The following is a 24,336-nucleotide window of genomic DNA, read 5'->3' as shown; positions in this document are numbered from 1 at the left end:
GTGTAGGTCTACAATCTTGTCCTTGATATCCTTGGAGAGCTCTTTGGTCTTGGCCATGGTGGAGGGTTTGGAATCTGATTGATTGATTGCTTCTGTGGACAGGTGTCTTTTATACAGGTAACAAGCTGAGATTAGGAGCACTCCCTTTAAGAGTGTGCTCCTAATCTCAGCACGTTACCTGTATAAAAGACACCTGGGAGCCAGAAATCTTTCTGATTGAAAGGGGGTCAAATACTTATTTCCCTCATTAAAATGCAAATCAATTTATAACATTTTTGACATGCGTTTTTCTGGATTTTTTGTTGTTATTCTGTCGATCACTGTTCAAATAAACCTACCATTAAAATTATAGACTGACCATTTCTGTGTCAGTGGGCAAACATACAAAATCAGCAAGAGATCAAATACTTTTTCCCCTCTGTAACGTCCGTTGTTCAAGGTAGACCAAGGCGCAGCGTGAGTTGAGTTCATTATCTTTTATTTTAAAGGTGAACCAGCAAAAAACAATAAATCAACACAACGAATGAAAAGCTTCATAGTGCAAAACACATGCAACCAAACAAAGACAAGATCCCACAACTGACTGTGGGAAAAAAGGGCTGCCTAAGTATGATCCCCAATCAGAGACAACGATAGGCAGCTGCCTCTGATTGGAAACCATACTAGGCCAATCAAAGGAAAAACCAACATAGCATTACAACACATAGAATGCCCACCCCATGTCACACCCTGACCTAACCAAACAGAGAAAAAACGTCTCTCTCAGGTCAGGGCGTGACAGTACCCCCCCCCAAAGGTGCGGACTCCCGGCCGCAAACCTGAACCTATAGGAGAGGGTCTGGGTGGGCCTCTATACTTGCCGGCGGTTCTGGTTCGGGGTGTAGCCCCCACACCGGCTCTCTCAGGTCAGGGCGTGACACCCTCACTGTACATGCCCTCAGTCCAGCCTCTCTCAGCCTATTTTATTTTTTATATATATATAAAAAAGAATATTTAACCTTTATTTAACCAGGTAGGCCAGTTGAGAACAAGTTCTCATTTACAACTGCGACCTGGCCAAGATAAAGCAAAGCAGTGCGACACAAACAACACAGAGTTACACATGGAATAAACAAACCTACAGTCAATAACACAATAGAAAAGTCTATATACAGTGTGTGCAAATGGCGTGAGGAGGTAAGGCAATAAATAGGCCATAGTAGCGAAGTAATTACAATTTAGCAAATTAACACTGGAGTGATAGATGTGCAAGTAGAAATACTGGTGTGCAAAAGAGGAAAAAAGTAAATAAAAACAATATGGGGATGAGGTAGGTAGATTGGATGGGCTATTTACAGATGGGCTGTGTACAGCTGCAGTGATTGGTTAGATGCTCAGATAGCTGAGGTTTAAAGTTAGTGAGGGAGATATAAACATCTCCAACTTCAGCGATTTTTGTCCAAACAGTAAAAAAAGGTAATTAAAATAAAACATCACAATTATTTTGGGGGGATGGTACAACATTTTCAGTAAACTTGAACGATTAAAACCAGATATAAAGTAGGTCGAAAAGATAATGGACCTAGTGCTGTGGAGGTCATGGAATTTCGTCAGCCTGTGATTGTCAAGCAAATAACTGCAGGTCTCATGGTAATTGACCATTAATTAACCTATTAGGGTTAGGGGGCAGTATTGACACAGCCGGATAAAAAACATACCCGATTTAATCTGGTTACTACTCCTGCCCAGTAACTAGAATATGAATATAATTATTGGCTTTGGATAGAAAACACCCTAAAGTTTCTAAAACTGTTTGAATGGTGTCTGTGAGTATAACAGAACTCATATGGCAGGCCAAAACCTGAGAAGATTTCATGCATGAAGTGGCCTGTCTGAGAAGTAGTGTTTCATCTTGGCTCTTTTTATTGAAAACTGAGGATCTGTGCAATAACGTGACACTTCCTACGGCTTCCATAGGCTCTCAGAGCCCGGGAAAAAGCTGAACGATATCGAGGCAGGCTCTGGCTGAAACACTATCGCTTTTGGCAAGTGGCCACTCAGAGTACTATGGGCTTAGGCGCGTGCCCGCGTCGACCGAATGCTTTCTTTTCTTTTGTCTGTTTACCTAAATGCAGATTCCCGGTCGGAATATTATCGCTTTTTTATGAGAAAAATGGCATAAAAATTGATTTTAAACAGCGGTTGACCTGCTTCGAAGTACGGTAATGGAATATTTAGAATTTTTTTGTCACGAATTGCGCCATGCTCGCCACCCTTATTTAGCCTTTAGGATAGTGTCTTGAACGCACGAACAAAACGCCGCTGTTTGGATATAACGATGGATTATTTTGCACCAAACCAACATTTGTTATTGAAGTAGAAGTCCCGGGAGTGCATTCTGACGAAGACAACAAAGGTAATAACATTTTTCTTATAGTAAATCTGACTTTGATGAGTGCTAAACTTGCTGGGTGTCTAAATAGCTAGCCCTGTGATGCCGGGCTATCTACTGAGAATATTGCAAAATGTGCTTTCACCGAAAAGCTATTTTAAAATCGGACATATCGAGTGCATAGAGGAGTTCTGTATCTATAATTCTTAAAATAATTGTTCTGCTTTTTGTGAACGTTTATCGTGAGTAATTTAGTAAATTCACCGGCAGTGTTCGGTGGGAATGCTAGTCACATGCTAGTCACATGCTAATGTAAAAAAGCTGGTTTTTGATATAAATATGAACTTGATTGAACAAAACATGCATGTATTGTATAACATAATGTCCTAGGGTTGTCATCTGATGAAGATCATCAAAGGTTAGTGCTACATTTAGCTGTGGTTTGGGTTTATGACATTATATGCTAGCTTGAAAAATGGGTGTCTGATTATTTCTGGCTGGGTACTCTGCTGACATAATCTAATGTTTTGCTTTCGTTGTAAAGCCTTTTTGAAATCGGACAGTGTGGTTAGATTAACGAGAGTCTTATCTTTAAAATGGTGTAAAATAGTCATATTTTTTAAAAATTGAAGTAATAGCATTTCTAAGGTATTTGAATAACGCGCCACAGGATTCAACTGGCTGTTGAGTAGGTGGGACGCAAGCGTCCCACCTAGCCCATAGAGGTTAACCAACACATTTAGCATCTCCAGGCTTCCAGGCATACTGTAGCCTACAAGCCACTGATGCAGACCTTTGGAACATCTACATTTTAACAAGTCTAATAAATCCATTTAATATAGCCTACACCATAACAATAAATCCATTATTATTTTAGACAGGTCTAAAGAAACATGATATGAAGAAAATGTAGTCTATTTCAGAAGAACAGAATAACATACTCTGAGTTGTCCTTATGTTAGGTCCTGATGTGGCTATCCCATATGGCTGTGGGCTACACTAGTTCATTTAGCAGGTCCTGATGTGGCTATGCCATATGGCTGTGGGCTACACTAGTTCATTTAGCAGGTCCTGATGTGGCTATGCCATATGGCTGTGGGCTACACTAGTTCATTTAGCAGGTCCTGATGTGGCTATGCCATATGGCTGTGGGCTACACTAGTTCATTTAGCAGGTCCTGATGTGGCTATCCCATATGACTGTGGGCTACACTAGTTCATTTAGCAGGTCCTGATGTGGCTATGCCATATGGCTGTGGGCTACACTAGTTCATTTAGCAGGTCCTGATGTGGCTATGCCATATGGCTGTGGGCTACACTAGTTCATTTAGCAGGTCCTGATGTGGCTATGCCATATGGCTGTGGGCTACACTAGTTCATTTAGCAGGTCCTGATGTGGCTATGCCATATGGCTGTGGGCTACACTAGTTCATTTAGCAGGTCCTGATGTGGCTATGCCATATGGCTGTGGGCTACACTAGTTCATTTAGCAGGTCCTGATGTGGCTATGCCATATGGCTGTGGGCTACACTAGTTCATTTAGCAGGTCCTGATGTGGCTATCCCATATGGCTGTGGGCTACACTAGTTCATTTAGCAGGTCCTGATGTGGCTATGCCAAATGGCTGTGGGCTACACTAGTTCATTTAGCAGGTCCTGATGTGGCTATGCCATATGGCTGTGGGCTACACTAGTTCATTTAGCAGGTCCTGATGTGGCTATGCCATATGGCTATGGGCTACACTAGTTCATTTAGCAGGTCCTGATGTGGCTATGCCATATGGCTGTGGGCTACACTAGTTCATTTAGCAGGTCCTGATGTGGCTATGCCATATGGCTGTGGGCTACACTAGTTCATTTAGCAGGTCCTGATGTGGCTATGCCATATGGCTGTGGGCTACACTAGTTCATTTAGCAGGTCCTGATGTGGCTATCCCATATGGCTGTGGGCTACACTAGTTCATTTAGCAGGTCCTGATGTGGCTATGCCATATGGCTGTGGGCTACACTAGTTCATTTAGCAGGTCCTGATGTGGCTATGCCATATGGCTGTGGGCTACACTAGTTCATTTAGCAGGTCCTGATGTGGCTATGCCATATGGCTGTGGGCTACACTAGTTCATTTAGCAGGTCCTGATGTGGCTATGCCATATGGCTGTGGGCTACACTAGTTCATTTAGCAGGTCCTGATGTGGCTATGCCATATGGCTATGGGCTACACTAGTTCATTTAGCAGGTCCTGATGTGGCTATGCCATATGGCTGTGGGCTACACTAGTTCATTTAGCAGGTCCTGATGTGGCTATCCCATATGACTGTGGGCTACACTAGTTCATTTAGCAGGTCCTGATGTGGCTATGCCATATGGCTGTGGGCTACACTAGTTCATTTAGCAGGTCCTGATGTGGCTATGCCATATGGCTGTGGGCTACACTAGTTCATTTAGCAGGTCCTGATGTGGCTATGCCATATGGCTGTGGGCTACACTAGTTCATTTAGCAGGTCCTGATGTGGCTATGCCATATGGCTGTGGGCTACACTAGTTCATTTAGCAGGTCCTGATGTGGCTATGCCATATGGCTGTGGGCTACACTAGTTCATTTAGCAGGTCCTGATGTGGCTATGCCATATGGCTGTGGGCTACACTAGTTCATTTAGCAGGTCCTGATGTGGCTATCCCATATGGCTGTGGGCTACACTAGTTCATTTAGCAGGTCCTGATGTGGCTATGCCAAATGGCTGTGGGCTACACTAGTTCATTTAGCAGGTCCTGATGTGGCTATGCCATATGGCTGTGGGCTACACTAGTTCATTTAGCAGGTCCTGATGTGGCTATGCCATATGGCTATGGGCTACACTAGTTCATTTAGCAGGTCCTGATGTGGCTATGCCATATGGCTGTGGGCTACACTAGTTCATTTAGCAGGTCCTGATGTGGCTATGCCATATGGCTGTGGGCTACACTAGTTCATTTAGCAGGTCCTGATGTGGCTATGCCATATGGCTGTGGGCTACACTAGTTCATTTAGCAGGTCCTGATGTGGCTATCCCATATGGCTGTGGGCTACACTAGTTCATTTAGCAGGTCCTGATGTGGCTATGCCATATGGCTGTGGGCTACACTAGTTCATTTAGCAGGTCCTGATGTGGCTATGCCATATGGCTGTGGGCTACACTAGTTCATTTAGCAGGTCCTGATGTGGCTATGCCATATGGCTGTGGGCTACACTAGTTCATTTAGCAGACAAGATTTGTTTAGAATTCTGTGGTATTATTTTATAGTATGAAGAATACAATAGAACATAGCTGAATAAAATGGAAAGGATATTTTCTACAAATGATTTCCAAGGAAGTGTGCGCACATGCGGATATTCTGTGTTGAGTGGTTAACAAAGAAACAGGTCCTCCTCTATATGCTTCATTTAGAGCTATTTCTGTAACTCTAGTTGTGATACAAAACATTGGGCTCTATGTTTTGATTTGTAATACATTCTATGGCTGCATGATGATGATGATTTGAAAAAAGTTGCATGGAAGGCATGAGCTCTGCTTTGTTTCTTGCACAGGCTGCACATGCTTAATCAGTTTCTCATTCACCATTTGACAAGTACTTGATAATTTTCTCACCAGGCCTCGAAATTCCTGGCGGCATCCCCCTTGTGTGGCCGTAACGCTCCCTAAAAAATCCATGCCTTTTGCGGCCAATGTGGCCGTTGTGCCCTTGGGCTGAATACACAAATTATAATTCCCTTCTCCCAGCTGCCATGCTCTGAAGCACCTCTCACTCACATGGCTCTCTCAGATATCTCAATTCTTATTAGCCAACGCCCATCACGTGATCGGTTCCTTCTCACAGGCATCTCAGCTAAGAAGTAAGCTACAAGTGAAGACAAACACAACTGTGCTAGTTCCTCTTATCCAATTCCGATACGCATATTGAAGATGTTATAAGAACTGTCCTCATTTACTTTTTGTCAGCCAACAAGATGTGTAGGCCTAACAAACAGCAAAAGCACTAGCCTATGTCAATCTACTATCCCCCACAGTACAAAAGGTGACCTATTCTATTGGTCAACTTGTCCCTCGGTGCAAGAAATTCATATTCCAAAACATACTCTGGGACAGTTGTAGGATGCGATAGATGCCAAATTATTACAACCACTCGCATCAAAAAAACATTTTAAAAGCAATGAGGCTGATGCAACAGATCAGAACGTTTAGCTTAAAATGTTGATATACTATTAGGCTATTTCTTCACATAAGCACAGCAACGAACATACAGCAGTAGGTTATAAGTGCGAATGTTCCAAAATGCAATTAGCGGGAAAACACTGTTCACAAAAGTGACCACTAATGTGATTATGCATGTAATACTTTAATATAAAGGTGCATTTCTATGGTGAAAATTATCTTCCCCAAACTTGAAACTCAGGCGCCGCTTATGTATGCCCGTTTGGCTACACTGGTTGAAAAGCGGATTAATGTGCTTCATTTTAAGAAGTTATTTGGCCACTTTAGTTGTGATACAAACCTTATCAAAACATATAGGCCTATGGACTAGGCTACATGAGGTGTGTGACTATGATTTGAAAAAGTCGCAAGAAAAGGGCATGCGCTGTTTCTTGCCTCATTCACAAGTGATAATACATCACTCACAAGTGGTAGGTTTATATTGTCACCCATCAGACTAGTCTTGATTTAATATTGTCTTTACATATACTAAATAATATGTGTGAAATTAGTTTGATTTTGAAAGAACCATTATCATGCACCTGTCTGGAAAAGGGGGCAGGGGGGGAAAAAAAACATGTAACCTCTGCACTTAAATAGCGAATGGAGGATACTTTTCCCATGGTTTATTTTCATCTCAGCCAGTTAGGCTATACTCCTGTTGTAAAGCAAAGCAATGTACTTAATATGAGGAAAGTTGATAAATATAGTAGGCCTAGCCTTCAGAAAGCTGATGGGATCCTCCTCTTTTTAATAGAGGCCATCTCTCTGTTCTCACACAATTACACAATGGTTGTGAGACATGGAGAGGCCTACAAAGACACAGTGTCTCACACCCACTGTGAAATTTTGTGGAGGATTGTTTTTTCCAGCAGGACAATGCTCCATGCCACAGATAGGTCAATCAAGGTGTGGATGGAGGACCACCAGATCAAGACCCTGTCATGGCCAGCCCAATCTCCAGACCTGAACCCCATTGAAACCCTCTGGAATGTAATCAAGAGGCAGATGGATGGTCACAAGCCATCAAAAAAACCCGAGCTGCTTGAATTTTTGCACCAGGAGTTGCATAAAGTCAACCAACATCAATGTGAAAGACTGGTGGAGAGCATGCCAAGATGCATGAAAGCTGTGATAGAAAATCAGGGTTATTCCACCAAATATTGATTTCAAAACTCTTCCTAAGTTAAAACATTAGTATTGTGTTGTTTAAAAATGAATATGAACTTATTTTCTTTGCATTACTCGAGGTCTGACAACACTGCTTTGTTATTTTGACCAGTTGTCATTTTCTGCAAAAAAATGCTCTAAATGACAATATTTTTATTTGGAATTTGGGAGAAATGTTGTCAGTAGTTTATAGAATAAAAGAAAAATGTAAATTTTACCCAAACACATACCTATAAATAGTAAAAGCAGAGAAACTGATCATTTTATATACACACACACACACACACACACACACACACACACACACACACACACACACACACACACACACACACACACACACACACACACCACACAGTGGCAAGAAAAAGTATGTGAACCCTTTGGAATTACCTGGATTTCTGCGTGTTATAATGTGTCATAAACTTTGATCTGATCTTCATCTAAGTCATAACAATAGACAAATACAGTCTGCTTAAACTAATAACACAAACTACTATAGGTTTTTTGTCTTTATTGAACACAATGTGTAAACATTCACAGTGTAGGGTGGGAAAAGTATGTGAACCCTTGGAATTAATAACTGGTTGACCCTCCTTTGGCAGCAATAACCTCAACCAAACGTTTTCTGTAGTTGCGGATCAGACCTGCACAACGGTCAGGAGGAATTTTGGACCATTCCTCTTTACAAAACTGTTTCAGTTCAGCAATATTCTTAGGATGTCTGGTGTGAACCGCTCGAGATTACGCCACAGCATTTTAAATCGGGTTGAGGTCAGGACTCTGACTGGGCCACTCCAGAAGGCGTATTTTCTTCTGTTGAAGCCATTCTGTTGTTGATTTACTTCTGTGTTTTGGGTCGTTGTCCTGTTGCATCACCCAACTTCTGTTGAGCTTCAACTGGCGGACAGATAGCCTTACATTCTCCTGCAAAATGTCTTGATAAACTTGGGAATTCATTTTTCCGTCGATGATAGCAAGCTGTCCAGGCCCTGAGGCAGCCCCAAACCATAATGCTCCCTCTACCATACTTTACATTTACATTTTAGTTATTTAGCAGACGCTCTTATCCAGAGCGACTTACAGTAGTGAATGCATACATTTCATACATTTTTTTTCTCCATACTGGTCCCCCGTGGGAATCGAACCCACAACCCTGGCGTTGCAAACACCATGCTCTACCAACTGAGCCACACGGGACCCCACTTTACAGTTGGGATGAGGTTTTGACGTTGGTGTGCTGGTCCTTTTTTTTCTCCACACTTAGTGTTGTGTGTTCCTTCCAAACAACTCAACTGTAGTTTCCTCTGTCCACAGAATATTTTGCCAATACCGCTGTGGAACATCCAGGTGCACTTTCGCAGACTTCAGATGTGCAGCAATGTTTTTTTTGGACAACAGTTGCTTCTTCCATGGTGTCCTCCCATAAACACCCTTTTTATTTAGTGTTTTACGTATCGTAGACTCGTCAACAGAGATGTTAGCATGTTCCAGAGATTTCTGTAAGTCTTTAGCTGACACTCTAGGATTCTTCTTAACCTCAGTGAGCATTCTGCGCTGTGCTCTTGCAGTCATCTTTGCAGGACGCCCACTCCTAGGGAGAGTAACAACAGTGCTGAATTTCTCAATTTATAGACAATTTGTCTAACCGTGGACTGATGAACAGCAAGACTTTTAGAGATACTTTTGTAACCCTTTCCAGCTTTATGCAAGTCAACAATTCTTAATCTTAGGTCTACTGAGATCTCTTTTGTTTGAGGCATGGTTCACATCAGGCAATGCTTCTTGTGAATAGCAAACTCAAATTTTGTGAGGTTTTTTTATAGGGCAAGGCAGCTCTAACCAACATCTCCAATCTCGTCTCATTGATTGGACTCCAGGTTAGCTGACTCCTGACTCCAAGTCATTAGCCTAGGGGTTCACATAATGTACTTTTTCCAACCTACACTGCGAATGTTTAAATGATGTATTCAATATAGACAAGAAAAATACAATAATTAGTGTGTTATTAGTTTAAGCACACTGTGTTTGTCTATTGTTGTGACAAAGATGAAATCAAATTGTATGACTAATATATGCAGAAATACAGGTAATTCCAAAGGGTATACATACATACATACATACATACATACATACATACATACATACATACATACATACATACATACATACATACATACATACATACATACATACATACATACATACATACATACATACATACATACATACATACATACATACATACATACATACATACATACATACATACATACATACAGTGGCAAGAAAAAGTATGTATAAACAGTTGAAGTCAGAAGTTTACAATCACTTAGGTTGGAGTCATTAAAACTCATTTTTCAACCACTCCACAAATTTCTTGTTAACAAACTATAGTTTTGGCAAGTCGGTTAGGACATCTACTTTGTGCATGACACAAGTAATTTTTCCAACAATTGTTTACAGACATATTATTTCACTTATAATTCACTATATCACAATTCCATTGGGTCAGATGTTTACATACACAAAGTTGACTGTCCCTTTAAACAGCTTGGACAATTCCAGAAAATGATGTCATGGCTTTAGAAGCTTCTGATTGACTCAAATGATGTCAATTAGCCTATTGGAGGTGTACTTGTGGATGTACTGTATTTCAAGGCCTTCCTTCAAACTCAGTGCCTCTTTGCTTGACATCATCGGAAAATCAAAAGAAATCAACCAAGATCTCAGAAGAAAAAAAAAATTGGACCTCCACATGTCAGGTTCATCCTTGGGAGCAATTTCCAAACGCCTGAAGGTACCACGTTCATCTGTACAAACAATAGTACACAAGTAAAAACACAATGGGACCACGCAGCTGTCATACCGCTCAGGAAGGAGACGCGTTCTGTCTCCTAGAGATGAACGTACTTTGGTGCGAAAAGTGTAAATCAATCCCAGAACAACAGCAAAGGACCTTGTGAAGATGCTGGAGGAAACAGGTACAAAAGTATCTATATCCACAGTAAAACGAGACCTGTATCGACATAACCTGAAGGGCCGCTCAGCAAGGAAGAAGCCACTGCTCCAAAACCGTCATAAAAAAGCCAGACTACGGTTTGCAACTGCACATGGGGACAAATATCATACTTTTGGAGAAATGTCTTCTGGTCTGATGAAACAAAAATATAACTGTTTGGCCATAATGGCCATGGTTATGTTTGGAGGGAAAAGGGGGAGGCTTGCAAGCCGAAGAACACCATCCCAACCGTGAAGAACGGGGGTGGCAGCATCATGTTGTTCCAATCTGCCTTCCCCTTGTCGCTCTGCCTTCCCACTTTCCCCCTGTATCCAATAGCCAGGTTCTGACAATAAAAAAACCTACACAAATATCAGTGGGTGATTACAAAAAAAAGTAGCTGAGAGCCTGACTTACCATTAATGTATGTAACACAGGTATTGAGTAGAACTTGTGAGGTAGTGATAGGGATTAGTTAGGGTTTTTCATGAGCGGGTGGCAATATAGTGTAGTAGGGTCCAGCTGCGACATCATCTCTCAGAGCAGTCATCCCTCAGAGTCTCTATGTTCTCACCTACTGATATGTCATCTCTCAGAGCAGTCATCCCTCAGAGTCTCTATGTTCTCACCTACTGATATGTCATCTCTCAGAGCAGTCATCCCTCAGAGTCTCTATGTTCTCACCTACTGATATGTCATCTCTCAGGATGAGTGGGGGTGTCGAAAGGAGTGGGCGTTTCAGAAGGAACCATATAAAGGAGAAGTGGGCGTTTCAGAAGGAACCATATAAAGGAGAAGTGGGCGTTTCAGAAGGAACCATATAAAGGAGAAGTGGGCGTTTCAGAAGGAACCATATAAAGGAGAAGTGGGCGTTTCAGAAGGAACCATATAAAGGAGAAGTGGGCGTTTCAGAAGGAACCATATAAAGGAGAAGTGGGCGTTTCAGAAGGAACCATATAAAGGAGAAGTGGGCGTTTCAGAAGGAACCATATAAAGGAGAAGTGGGCGTTTCAGAAGGAACCATATAAAGGAGAAGTGGGCGTTTCAGAAGGAACCATATAAAGGAGAAGTGGGCGTTTCAGAAGGAACCATATAAAGGAGAAGTGGGCGTTTCAGAAGGAACCATATAAAGGAGAAGTGGGCGTTTCAGAAGGAACCATATAAAGGAGAAGTGGGCGTTTCAGAAGGAACCATATAAAGGAGAAGTGGGCGTTTCAGAAGGAACCATATAAAGGAGAAGTGGGCGTTTCAGAAGGAGTCAACACTAGAAGCGCTGGAATTACATAACTACTAGAATCGCCATGACTTGATATTTCAATTATTATTTCAAATATTCAATAACAAATAATACATTGTAAAATGAACGTTGGCTAGAATTTACATGTACAAAAACCAGCTCACAGTGAGTACATTGTTTTTTTTTGCATAACTGAAATTCCTTTCTGTCATCTCTGCAGACCATGACTAACGTCTGATAACTCAAACAAAGTCTTGAGTGGCACCTTTCGAAACCCCCACTTCTCCTTATCTGGTTCCTTTCGAAACGTCCACTTCTCCTTATGTGGTTCCTTTCGAAACGTCCACTTTTCCTGAGGGATGCACTGCACTGAGAGGTGTCGCAGCTGGACCCCTCATATATTGCCATCTGGTGGCGACTAAAAACAATTGCATAATAACACCTATTATAAATTGAGGGACTCCTGACATGACTCGTGACTCGACCATTGGTGACTCGGCCATGGACTCGAACTTCAGCCATAGGGACTCATGACTCGAGCACAGCGGACTTGGTAGTTGACTCGGACTCGAGGTTTAGTGACTCGACTACAACCCTGGTTTTCAGTGACACTCCACCACACCACGTTGAATGCTTGGTCACCACTACCGGTGTGTACAGTCAACCTAGCTCTAATGACAGAAGCCCTAATCAAGGTAAAACTCTATTGAACTCTATTGGCCTAATTAAAGGTATAGGCCCAGCTCAGTTGAACAGACAACAAAGCACACAGCCTTGATGAACGCAGCTTGAGGAGCACTGTGCTGATGAGCAGGCCGACTCCTCTCTGAAATTCCCACATTGCACTGGGCCAATCTGGCTAATGAGGCTCTCACTTCATCCATTCGAGCTGAAGTGGCGATTGATTGGGGGGGGGCTTTTACAGAGGAGAGAAATAATTGCTATGAATGGGCGATCTGCAAACTCATTCACTTTTTTTCCTCCACCGTTTTGTTTACCGGTCATTAAGGCTTGACTCTGGGGGCTCCTGTTAACTCGTCAATGTCAAACATGTAAATGAAATATAAATCAGAATGTTGTAAATTCTTCTGGGATAATATGTCTGTCCGTTTTGGAGCGCTTCAGCACTGCAGTGGTTGCTGATGGTGGTCCGACCGGAATGTGTGTGTGTGTGATATATACATATATATGTGTGTGTGTGTGTGTGTGAGCATGTGGGTCAACAGACAAACTTCCTAACTACAGTGCAGATATACTTGGCCTACAGTACAGTATCCACAGTTAGAGATACACTAACTAAAACTGACAGAAATAGCCTGAAGTCACTACAGAAACTACAGCAGAGTTCCAGTAGAGACAGCAGTCAGTCATAACACCTACAGTCAGAGATATAGGCCAGCCAGTAGAGACAGCAGTCAGTCATAACACCTACAGTCAGAGATATAGGCCAGCCAGTAGAGACAGCAGTCAGTCATAACACCTACAGTCAGAGATATAGGCCAGCCAGTAGAGACAGCAGTCAGTCATAACACCTACAGTCAGAGATATAGGCCAGCCAGTAGAGACAGCAGTCAGTCATAACACCTACAGTCAGAGATATAGGCCAGCCAGTAGAGACAGCAGTCAGTCATAACACCTACAGTCAGAGATATAGGCCAGCCAGTAGAGACAGCAGTCAGTCATAACACCTACAGTCAGAGATATAGGCCAGCCAGTAGAGACAGCAGTCAGTCATAACACCTACAGTCAGAGATATAGGCCAGCCAGTAGAGACAGCAGTCAGTCATAACACCTACAGTCAGAGATATAGGCCAGCCAGTAGAGACAGCAGTCAGTCATAACACCTACAGTCAGAGATATAGGCCAGCCAGTAGAGACAGCAGTCAGTCATAACACCTACAGTCAGAGATATAGGCCAGCCAGTAGAGACAGCAGTCAGTCATAACACCTACAGTCAGAGATATAGGCCAGCCAGTAGAGACAGCAGTCAGTCATAACACCTACAGTCAGAGATATAGGCCAGCCAGTAGAGACAGCAGTCAGTCATAACACCTACAGTCAGAGATATAGGCCAGCCAGTAGAGACAGCAGTCAGTCATAACACCTACAGTCAGAGATATAGGCCAGCCAGTAGAGACAGCAGTCAGTCATAACACCTACAGTCAGAGATATAGGCCAGCCAGTAGAGACAGCAGTCAGTCATAACACCTACAGTCAGAGATATAGGCCAGCCAGTAGAGACAGCAGTCAGTCATAACACCTACAGTCAGAGATATAGGCCAGCCAGTAGAGACAGCAGTCAGTCATAACACCTACAGTCAGAGATATAGGCCAGCCAGTAGAGACAGCAGTCAGTCATAACACCTACAGTCAGAGATATAGGCCAGCCAGTAGAGACAGCAGTCAGTCATAACACCTACAGTCAGAGATATAGGCCAGCCAGTAGAGACAGCAGTCAGTCATAACACCTACAGTCAGAGATATAGGCCAGCCAGTAGAGACAGCAGTCAGTCATAACACCTACAGTCAGAGATATAGGCCAGCCAGTAGAGACAGCAGTCAGTCATAACACCTACAGTCAGAGATATAGGCCAGCCAGTAGAGACAGCAGTCAGTCATAACACCTACAGTCAGAGATATAGGCCAGCCAGTAGAGACAGCAGTCAGTCATAACACCTACAGTCAGAGATATAGGCCAGCCAGTAGAGACAGCAGTCAGTCATAACACCTACAGTCAGAGATATAGGCCAGCCAGTAGAGACAGCAGTCAGTCATAACACCTACAGTCAGAGATATAGGCCAGCCAGTAGAGACAGCAGTCAGTCATAACACCTACAGTCAGAGATATAGGCCAGCCAGTAGAGACAGCAGTCAGTCATAACACCTACAGTCAGAGATATAGGCCAGCCAGTAGAGACAGCAGTCAGTCATAACACCTACAGTCAGAGATATAGGCCAGCCAGTAGAGACAGCAGTCAGTCATAACACCTACAGTCAGAGATATAGGCCAGCCAGTAGAGACAGCAGTCAGTCATAACACCTACAGTCAGAGATATAGGCCAGCCAGTAGAGACAGCAGTCAGTCATAACACCTACAGTCAGAGATATAGGCCAGCCAGTAGAGACAGCAGTCAGTGATTAAAACAGTAGCCCTAAGTACAGTGTAGATCAGTATGGAGGTAGTGTACCTGTGGGGCCTGTACTATAGATTACCTCCCGTCACTGAGAGAAGCAGTAGAAATCACTAACTCCCTGTGGCCATTGGGGCCAGCCACCTGTCAGTGCTGGTGTGTGTGTGTGTGTGTGTGTGTGTGTGTGTGTGTGTGTGGCCAGTCAATTCTGCTGTGTTATCTCTAGACTAGTGGGTTTAGGCGTTGAGGTTGAAACACAGCTGCTCTGCTCCCGGGTGTCTGTGGGGCCTTGACCTGGACCGACGGGATTGCCGCTTATCTTGTATCTGAGCTACTGCTGCAACGGTGACAGTTCACCACAGCAACCAGGGGCCTCTTATCTCCAACACCCCCTAAGAGGCTGGAGACCTGGGAATATAATCAGCGAGAACATTTAGCCCTGCACATACCTCGCTGTCTGACAGCAGGTAGTTAAGAACATTTAGCCCTGCACATACCTCGCTGTCTGACAGCAGGTAGTTAAGAACATTTAGCCCTGCACATACCTCGCTGTCTGACAGCAGGTAGTTAAGAACATTTAGCCCTGCACATACCTCGCTGTCTGACAGCAGGTAGTTAAGAACATTTAGCCCTGCACATACCTCGCTGTCTGACAGCAGGTAGTTAAGAACATTTAGCCCTGCACATACCTCGCTGTCTGACAGCAGGTAGTTAAGAACATTTAGCCCTGCACATACCTCGCTGTCTGACAGCAGGTAGTTAAGAACATTTAGCCCTGCACATACCTCGCTGTCTGACAGCAGGTAGTTAAGAACATTTAGCCCTGCACATACCTCGCTGTCTGACAGCAGGTAGTTAAGAACATTTAGCCCTGCACATACCTCGCTGTCTGACAGCAGGTAGTTAAGAACATTTAGCCCTGCACATACCTCGCTGTCTGACAGCAGGTAGTTAAGAACATTTAGCCCTGCACATACCTCGCTGTCTGACAGCAGGTAGTTAAGAACATTTAGCCCTGCACATACCTCGCTGTCTGACAGCAGGTAGTTAAGAACATTTAGCCCTGCACATACCTCGCTGTCTGACAGCAGGTAGTTAAGAACATTTAGCCCTGCACATACCTCGCTGTCTGACAGCAGGTAGTTAAGAACATTTAGCCCTGCACATACCTCGCTGTCTGACAGCAGGTAGTTAAGAACATTTAGCCCTGCACATACCTCGCTGTCTGACAGCAGGTAGTTAAGAACATTTAGCCCTGCACATACCTCGCTGCCTGACAGCAGGTAGTTAAGAACATTTAGCCCTGCACATACCTCGCTGCCTGACAGCAGGTAGTTAAGAACATTTAGCCCTGCACATACCTCGCTGCCTGACAGCAGGTAGTTAAGAACATTTAGCCCTGCACATACCTCGCTGCCTGACAGCAGGTAGTTAAGAACATTTAGCCCTGCACATACCTCGCTGCCTGACAGCAGGTAGTTAAGAACATTTAGCCCTGCACATACCTCGCTGCCTGACAGCAGGTAGTTAAGAACATTTAGCCCTGCACATACCTCGCTGCCTGACAGCAGGTAGTTAAGAACATTTAGCCCTGCACATACCTCGCTGCCTGACAGCAGGTAGTTAAGAACATTTAGCCCTGCACATACCTCGCTGCCTGACAGCAGGTAGTTAAGAACATTTAGCCCTGCACATACCTCGCTGCCTGACAGCAGGTAGTTAAGAACATTTAGCCCTGCACATACCTCGCTGCCTGACAGCAGGTAGTTAAGAACATTTAGCCCTGCACATACCTCGCTGTCTGACAGCAGGTAGTTAAGAACATTTAGCCCTGCACATACCTCGCTGTCTGACAGCAGGTAGTTAAGAACATTTAGCCCTGCACATACCTCGCTGTCTGACAGCAGGTAGTTAAGAACATTTAGCCCTGCACATACCTCGCTGTCTGACAGCAGGTAGTTAAGAACATTTAGCCCTGCACATACCTCGCTGTCTGACAGCAGGTAGTTAAGAACATTTAGCCCTGCACATACCTCGCTGTCTGACAGCAGGTAGTTAAGAACATTTAGCCCTGCACATACCTCGCTGTCTGACAGCAGGTAGTTAAGAACATTTAGCCCTGCACATACCTCGCTGTCTGACAGCAGGTAGTTAAGAACATTTAGCCCTGCACATACCTCGCTGTCTGACAGCAGGTAGTTAAGAACATTTAGCCCTGCACATACCTCGCTGTCTGACAGCAGGTAGTTAAGAACATTTAGCCCTGCACATACCTCGCTGTCTGACAGCAGGTAGTTAAGAACATTTAGCCCTGCACATACCTCGCTGTCTGACAGCAGGTAGTTAAGAACATTTAGCCCTGCACATACCTCGCTGTCTGACAGCAGGTAGTTAAGAACATTTAGCCCTGCACATACCTCGCTGTCTGACAGCAGGTAGTTAAGAACATTTAGCCCTGCACATACCTCGCTGTCTGACAGCAGGTAGTTAAGAACATTTAGCCCTGCACATACCTCGCTGTCTGACAGCAGGTAGTTAAGAACATTTAGCCCTGCACATACCTCGCTGTCTGACAGCAGGTAGTTAAGAACATTTAGCCCTGCACATACCTCGCTGTCTGACAGCAGGTAGTTAAGAACATTTAGCCCTGCACATACCTCGCTGTCTGACAGCAGGTAGTTAAGAACATTTAGCCCTGCACATACCTCGCTGTCTGACAGCAGGTAGTTAAGAACATTTAGCCCTGCACATACCTCGCTGTCTGACAGCAGGTAGTTAAGAACATTTAGCCCTGCACATACCTCGCTGTCTGACAGCAGGTAGTTAAGAACATTTAGCCCTGCACATACCTCGCTGTCTGACAGCAGGTAGTTAAGAACATTTAGCCCTGCACATACCTCGCTGTCTGACAGCAGGTAGTTAAGAACATTTAGCCCTGCACATACCTCGCTGTCTGACAGCAGGTAGTTAAGAACATTTAGCCCTGCACATACCTCGCTGTCTGACAGCAGGTAGTTAAGAACATTTAGCCCTGCACATACCTCGCTGTCTGACAGCAGGTAGTTAAGAACATTTAGCCCTGCACATACCTCGCTGTCTGACAGCAGGTAGTTAAGAACATTTAGCCCTGCACATACCTCGCTGTCTGACAGCAGGTAGTTAAGAACATTTAGCCCTGCACATACCTCGCTGTCTGACAGCAGGTAGTTAAGAACATTTAGCCCTGCACATACCTCGCTGTCTGACAGCAGGTAGTTAAGAACATTTAGCCCTGCACATACCTCGCTGTCTGACAGCAGGTAGTTAAGAACATTTAGCCCTGCACATACCTCGCTGTCTGACAGCAGGTAGTTAAGCCATTACTCTGCTATTAGAGTCTAAATTGAGCTGTGGGTTTCATTGAAATAAATGCAATCGAATGCAGATACAACAACAGAACTAAAAACTTGTTGACTTGAGGCACTTTACAAGTGTAGAGTCACGCACCCACACACATTTACCTCATCACTCCAATGACAATTCACATTTCATTGCGTAATCCATCTTAATCAAATAGCCCATCAGAGACAATATATTCTCCTCTCAATCGCTTTCTCTCTCTGCTGAGGCCGGATGGAGTGATTGAGGGGTGTAAAGAGGAGGTTCTTCCCTGCAACCCGCCCTCCTCCCCATCTCTAAGACAGCTCTTAAGTGCTTGTGGGTTTTTATGTTTGCAGTGTTTTATAGGAGAATGCAGGAGCCAACAGCAATAAAATGGTGAAGGGGTGGGTGGGGGGGTTACTGTAAATCCAATCTTTATTGAGAATGACACAAACGACAGAAACAGTCCTCCCTTATCGGCTCGCCCTCCCTACTGATCGATCAGCAGCGAGTGAAGTGATGCGAATGCGTGGCACTGGGTGCGTGGCACTGGGTGCGTGGCACTGGGTGCGTGGCACTGGGTGTGCAGTTCTTCACCTATCATTATTGTAGTAGGGAAGGCCCCCCCACCAAACTCCATGTCACCACAGCAGTTGCCATAGTGACAGAGATACTCACAAGAGGTCCCCTTGATCCCTCTCCCTGTTACTCCTATCGCACTCGAGCTTTGTCCAAAACCCTATTCTTTATATACTGCACTACATAGGGAATAGGGTGCCATTTGGTTTCAGATGCATCCTCAGTCAGCCCGTCTCGTTCCCTCACTTTGCTCTGCCTGTCCCCTCTCCTCCAGGGGTTGTTTACAGCTCTGTTTCTCTTGTTATTCACTGGCACTTTGCATAGTGAGAGTGGGACTCTATAAAAAGCCTTGTAAAACATACAGGCTGCTGGCTCCAACATGATGTAAATGAGAGATGAGTTATTCACACAGCACCACACATGCAGCCATGCTGTTTTATGACAGTTAACACTAAATGACCAATGAAGAAACATCATTTTCTATGCAAAACGTGATCATCAAGTAGCTCTTTTGATGTTGGACTGTACACAGTAATGCCAATTCAATGCCAAACACAGTACTAATGAAAGTCTTGCTATGATCACAAAGAAACTTCAGACTAATATAGTATGATACACTTGCCTTTACTGCCATCTAGAGGTGGAGAATTATACTACACCCAAATGGCATGGAGCAACCAGTGTATTGTATCATATTAACCTCTTTCTAAAACACACATAATAAAGACATAAATACGATTCTGATTAGTTAATACTATAGTTAAAAAAACTAAAAACAAAGAGGCCCTGCAGACAGCCAACAGGGCAATATTTCAATGGAAACTGAGAAGACCACAGGGTCAGGGTGGGTAAAGGTCAAAGTTCAACAACAGAAGTAGAGCATAAGCATTAGCTCTTTATAAGCTCTCTGGGTGTCACTCTGAATGCAGTACAGTAGAGTCACACACACACACACAAAGAGAAGATACGGTTTTCATCAAACTCCCAGACCATTATTTACCCAAATGGAGGGATTATAAATGTGGGTGTGTAACCAGGTCAACTGTGACGTGGAGCGTGAATATAAGATACATGGGATGGGATCAGGATCATGTATCAACCCCAGGACACAGAGTTCTGACTAACCAAGACAGGCGATCACTATGATAATACTTCTCATTTCACAGTGATTTGTCCCATATAGAGCACTGAGGCCTCAGGACAGGTACACAATTCATGTTATACTATAAGAAATAGCACTACTTAAAGTAATAATAAGTGACATGTTATTACTAAGTAACACTATATTACTAAGTAATGCTGTTAATGCTAGGTAATGCCATTACTAGTAATGCAATGTTATTACTAGTCATGTTAGATTATTACTAAGTAATGCTATTACTAAATAATGTCATTACTAAGTAATGCTATGTTATTACTAAGTAATGATATTACTAAGTAATGTTATTACTAGTCATGTTAGGTTATTACTAAGTAATGCTATGTTATTACGAGTAATGTTATGTTATTACTAGTAATGTTATTACTACATGTGAGTGTTATTTTTAAGTAATGTTATTACTAGTCATGTTAGGTTATTACTAAGTAATGTTATTACTAGTCATGTAAGGTTATTACTAAGTAATGCTATGTTATTACTAAGTAATGCTATTACTAGTCATGTTAGGTTATTACTAAGTAATGTTATTACTAAGTAATGTTATTACTAGTCATGTAAGGTTAGTACTAAGTAATGCTATGTTATTACTAAGTATTGCTATTACTAGTCATGTTAGGTTATTACTAAGTAATGCTATGTTATTACTAAGTAATGCTATGTTATTACTAGTAATGTTATTACTACATGTGAGTTATTTTTAAGTAATGTTGTTAGTAAAAGTTAAAGCTGGAATCCTTAAATGGTGAAACAGCCACGTCCGTTTGCGATATTACAACAAATAAGTTACTGTAAACAACCAACACAGCTTTTTGCCCTGTGACATCATTGCACGTCAATAGAAGAGCACATGATGTACTGAAATGTATTTACCATGCAGCATGACACTCCTCAGCTCAGCAACTACAGCGGTGGTGGGACGGCCTATGGCGTCGTTTCCATCTTTAAGTTATGTTATTACTATCATGTTAATATTAGCTAGGTTACTATATGATCACCTGCATTGACGATCCCATCAATCTCCAGTTTGGTGATGTCACCGCTGAACAGGGAGATCTTCTTGTCCAGAGCTTCGTTCCTCTTGAATTTGGTCGCCTTGACTGAATCACCTTGGACACAGAGATGAACACCTGCTTCTGTCAACACTGTTAATAAGAACACTGTAATATTAACATGCGTTTAGTGTTTATGTTGTCTTTCCAGAATATCTATAGTGGACACTCAGCGATGCTGGTCTCCAGTGTCTCACAGCTGTAGTCCTGGGGCCCGATCGGCCTACTAACCTAGCATTAACTAAATGACAGTGTGTAGTCCTCAGGCCCGATCGTCCTACTAACCTAGCATTAACTAAATGACAGTGTGTAGTCCTGGGGCCCGATCGGCCTACTAACCTAGCATTAACTAAATGACAGTGTGTAGTGCTGGGCTGGACCAAACACATGTAAACCTGTGTTGTGGGGCCCCAGAACGGGAGTTGAGAAACAACAAGGGTTTAGAGCAGTGGAGGCTGGTGGGAGGAGCTATAGGAGGACGGGCTCATTGTAATGGCTGGAATGGAATCAATGGAACGGTATCAAACACATCAAACAAATGGAAACCACGTTTGACTCCATTCCATTCCAGCCATTACAATGAGCCCATCCTCCTATATCTCCTCCCACCAGCCTCCACTGGTTTAGCGTGAGGATGGCGCAAGATGAGACGCCTGGAAGTAAGGCATGGCTATAGCTGGCAGTGCAGCAGACAACCTGCCAGGAGACCAGGTCCCCTACTAACACCCTAAAGTTTATGATGAACTTCACCAACGGCGTCGAGCTGAGGCTTTCTGAAATCTGTCTCTGACTACATCGATTCTCCCAAGGTCAATCATTTAAAAACATTTAATTATGAAACGCCGAGCTTGCACCTATGTTTGTCCTCTGTAGTTGCGTGCCTTTGTTTGCTGAAACCCAGACTTTTTCAATAAATGTTAATCAAATACAACCACCTACTGTTTGCTCATTGCTGTTGCTCTAAGATGGCAACTCGGCGCAAATGCGCATGTGCCCATTGAATCTCAACAAGGAAACAGTCATTGGTGGAATTTGATTAACGTTTATTGAAAAAGTATGGGTTTCAGCAAACAAACAAAGGCACGCAACTACAGAGGATAAACATAGGTACAAAAAAATTATGGCCTTTTCATCATTTATTTATTTTTAAGTCTTGACCTTGGGTGAATCGATGTAGTCGGAATTAGATTCCACAAAGTCTCAGCGCCACGCCATTGCCGAAGTTCATCAGAAACTTCCTTCACCACAGAGTGGAGTTTAGTCCGCCAGCAGTGGAGGCTGCTGAGGGGATGGTGGCTCATAATAACAGCGCAAATGGAATGGCATCAAACACATGGAAACCATATGTTTGATGTATTTAATACCATTCCACTGATTCCGCTCCAGCCATTACCACGAACCCATTCTCCCCAATTAAGGTGCCACCAACCTCTGTCCACTAGTGACTTGGCGGTCCACACAGGCACCTCCTCCAGGGACACGTAGGTAGTCCTGTAGTGCTTCCTTCTCTCCTCCTGACTCATATGGAGCAAGGCAGCTGGAAGAGGAGATGTGGGTAATCAATGTGGGTAATGTAGCGATTACAAATGAAAAGCTGTAATGCACTAATGGCTTGGTAGTAACCCAGTACCACATAAGGTCACGATGAGCCACTTCAAACTGAGTTGGCACCTACATTTGTTCTATTGCAATTTAGGCCACACAGCTTTGCCAACTTTACTTTTCACATGCAACAGGTCCTGTTGAGCAACCAAATTCTCAACATGAGCACCTATAGATTCCCACCCACACTCCCTGACTGTGTCTGTCTGCAGACTTACCCTTCACCTCGTTCCAGTCGCCTTTGGCTGAGTCAAGGTTTAGCCGCTCCAATCCCGTCGCCATGGCGAGATGGGCACTTGCGTGCAGGGACACGACCGCGGTGGTCACCCCAAGCGCGGCGAGGGCGATCCGGTACAACGAACCGTACTTTCCCCCGGAGGTCGAGGCCTTGTTTTGCCCCTGAAACGACTCAAACGACTTCGCGGCAGCTGTAGTTGTTGAAAACTTCTCCACACGGTTTGCAAAATGAATACCCCCTGGGTTCAGAATGGCCTTGCACTTTGCAGGGCTGGAGTTCGCCGAACTCTGCCCACTTCGCACTAGCGAATACACCTGACGATTTCCAACACCGAAAATGTTTCTAAATTTGGAGCACACACCGATATCACTAGTATGAAAGTCACCACTACGACAGCGGGAAAATGGACCTATGGCTCTGATACGCGAAGAGAGAGTTGACATTTGAAATGCCATGCTGTGAGTGTGATCCTGAAGTCAATCCGACACAGAACTACTAACGTTACGTCAGTGTCCGGTGTGTTTTTCAGTTCGGTAGTTCGTTTCGTTTTCGTTATTTAAAGCGCCTTTATCCAGTTTGAATATAGGGGAAGAAATACTTGGCCATTTTGTTGTAAACAATGACGCATGGATTGTACCAAATGGGAGGGGAGCTAGATGACCTATATAGAGTATGACCATAAGGAGAGTATGTATTGTTGTGTTGCTATAAAACACCTTGCAAGCAGAGTATAAACAAATGAATTATTCAACAAATTAACCATCACCGTTCACTCGAATTATCAACCCCGTGTGTGGAATGTGGATATACAGTATGGTAGGAGTTGTTTTATTTATTTTAGTGACATTTTCTCCCCATTTGCGTGATATCTAATTGGTAATTACGATCTTGTCTCATCGCTGCAACTCCCCAACGGGCTCGGGAGAGGTGAAGGTCCTCCGAAACGGGATCCGCCAAGACGCGCTGCTTTTACACACTGCTCGCTTAACCCGGAAGCCAGTCGCCCAACGTGTCATGAGCTCTGTGTTGAGCTGATCGAGTAATACTGTTTCTCTGTCTGTCTTTCACCACCCTCTACTGCCCAACAGATAGAATTACATCTTACTCTGTAACGTCATTTGAAGCCTAATTGCAGCTCGTGTATTTGTATTTATTATGGATATCCATTAGCTCCTGCCAAGGCAGCAGCTACTCTTCCTGGGGTCCAGGACA

The 24,336-nt window shown here is 43.6% G+C and overlaps 1 protein-coding gene across 5 annotated transcripts in view; it reads right to left on the bottom strand.

The window, feature by feature from the left end:
* macrod1 (mono-ADP ribosylhydrolase 1) overlaps window positions 1–24,119 on the bottom strand; it is a 114,030-nt gene extending 89,911 nt beyond the window's left edge. Inside the window, exons 1-3 of one of the 5 annotated variants that reach the window (XM_014198901.3) lie at window positions 23,105–24,119; window positions 22,714–22,821; window positions 21,231–21,362 (exon numbers count right to left, since the gene is read on the bottom strand). In XM_014198901.3, the coding sequence (XP_014054376.1) occupies window positions 21,231–21,362; window positions 22,714–22,821; window positions 23,105–23,579 (715 nt within the window). In that variant the 5' untranslated portion in view covers window positions 23,580–24,119. 5 annotated transcript variants of the gene reach the window in all.
* Window positions 24,120–24,336: the final 217 nt, after the last annotated feature.

This window comes from Salmo salar, chromosome 05, assembly GCF_965601325.2.
Source record: "Salmo salar chromosome 05, fSalSal1, whole genome shotgun sequence".
NCBI classification, from domain to species: Eukaryota; Metazoa; Chordata; class Actinopteri; order Salmoniformes; family Salmonidae; genus Salmo; species Salmo salar.
Note: the sequence above shows the minus strand (reverse complement) of the source record. Positions and strands in the feature narration are given on the sequence as shown.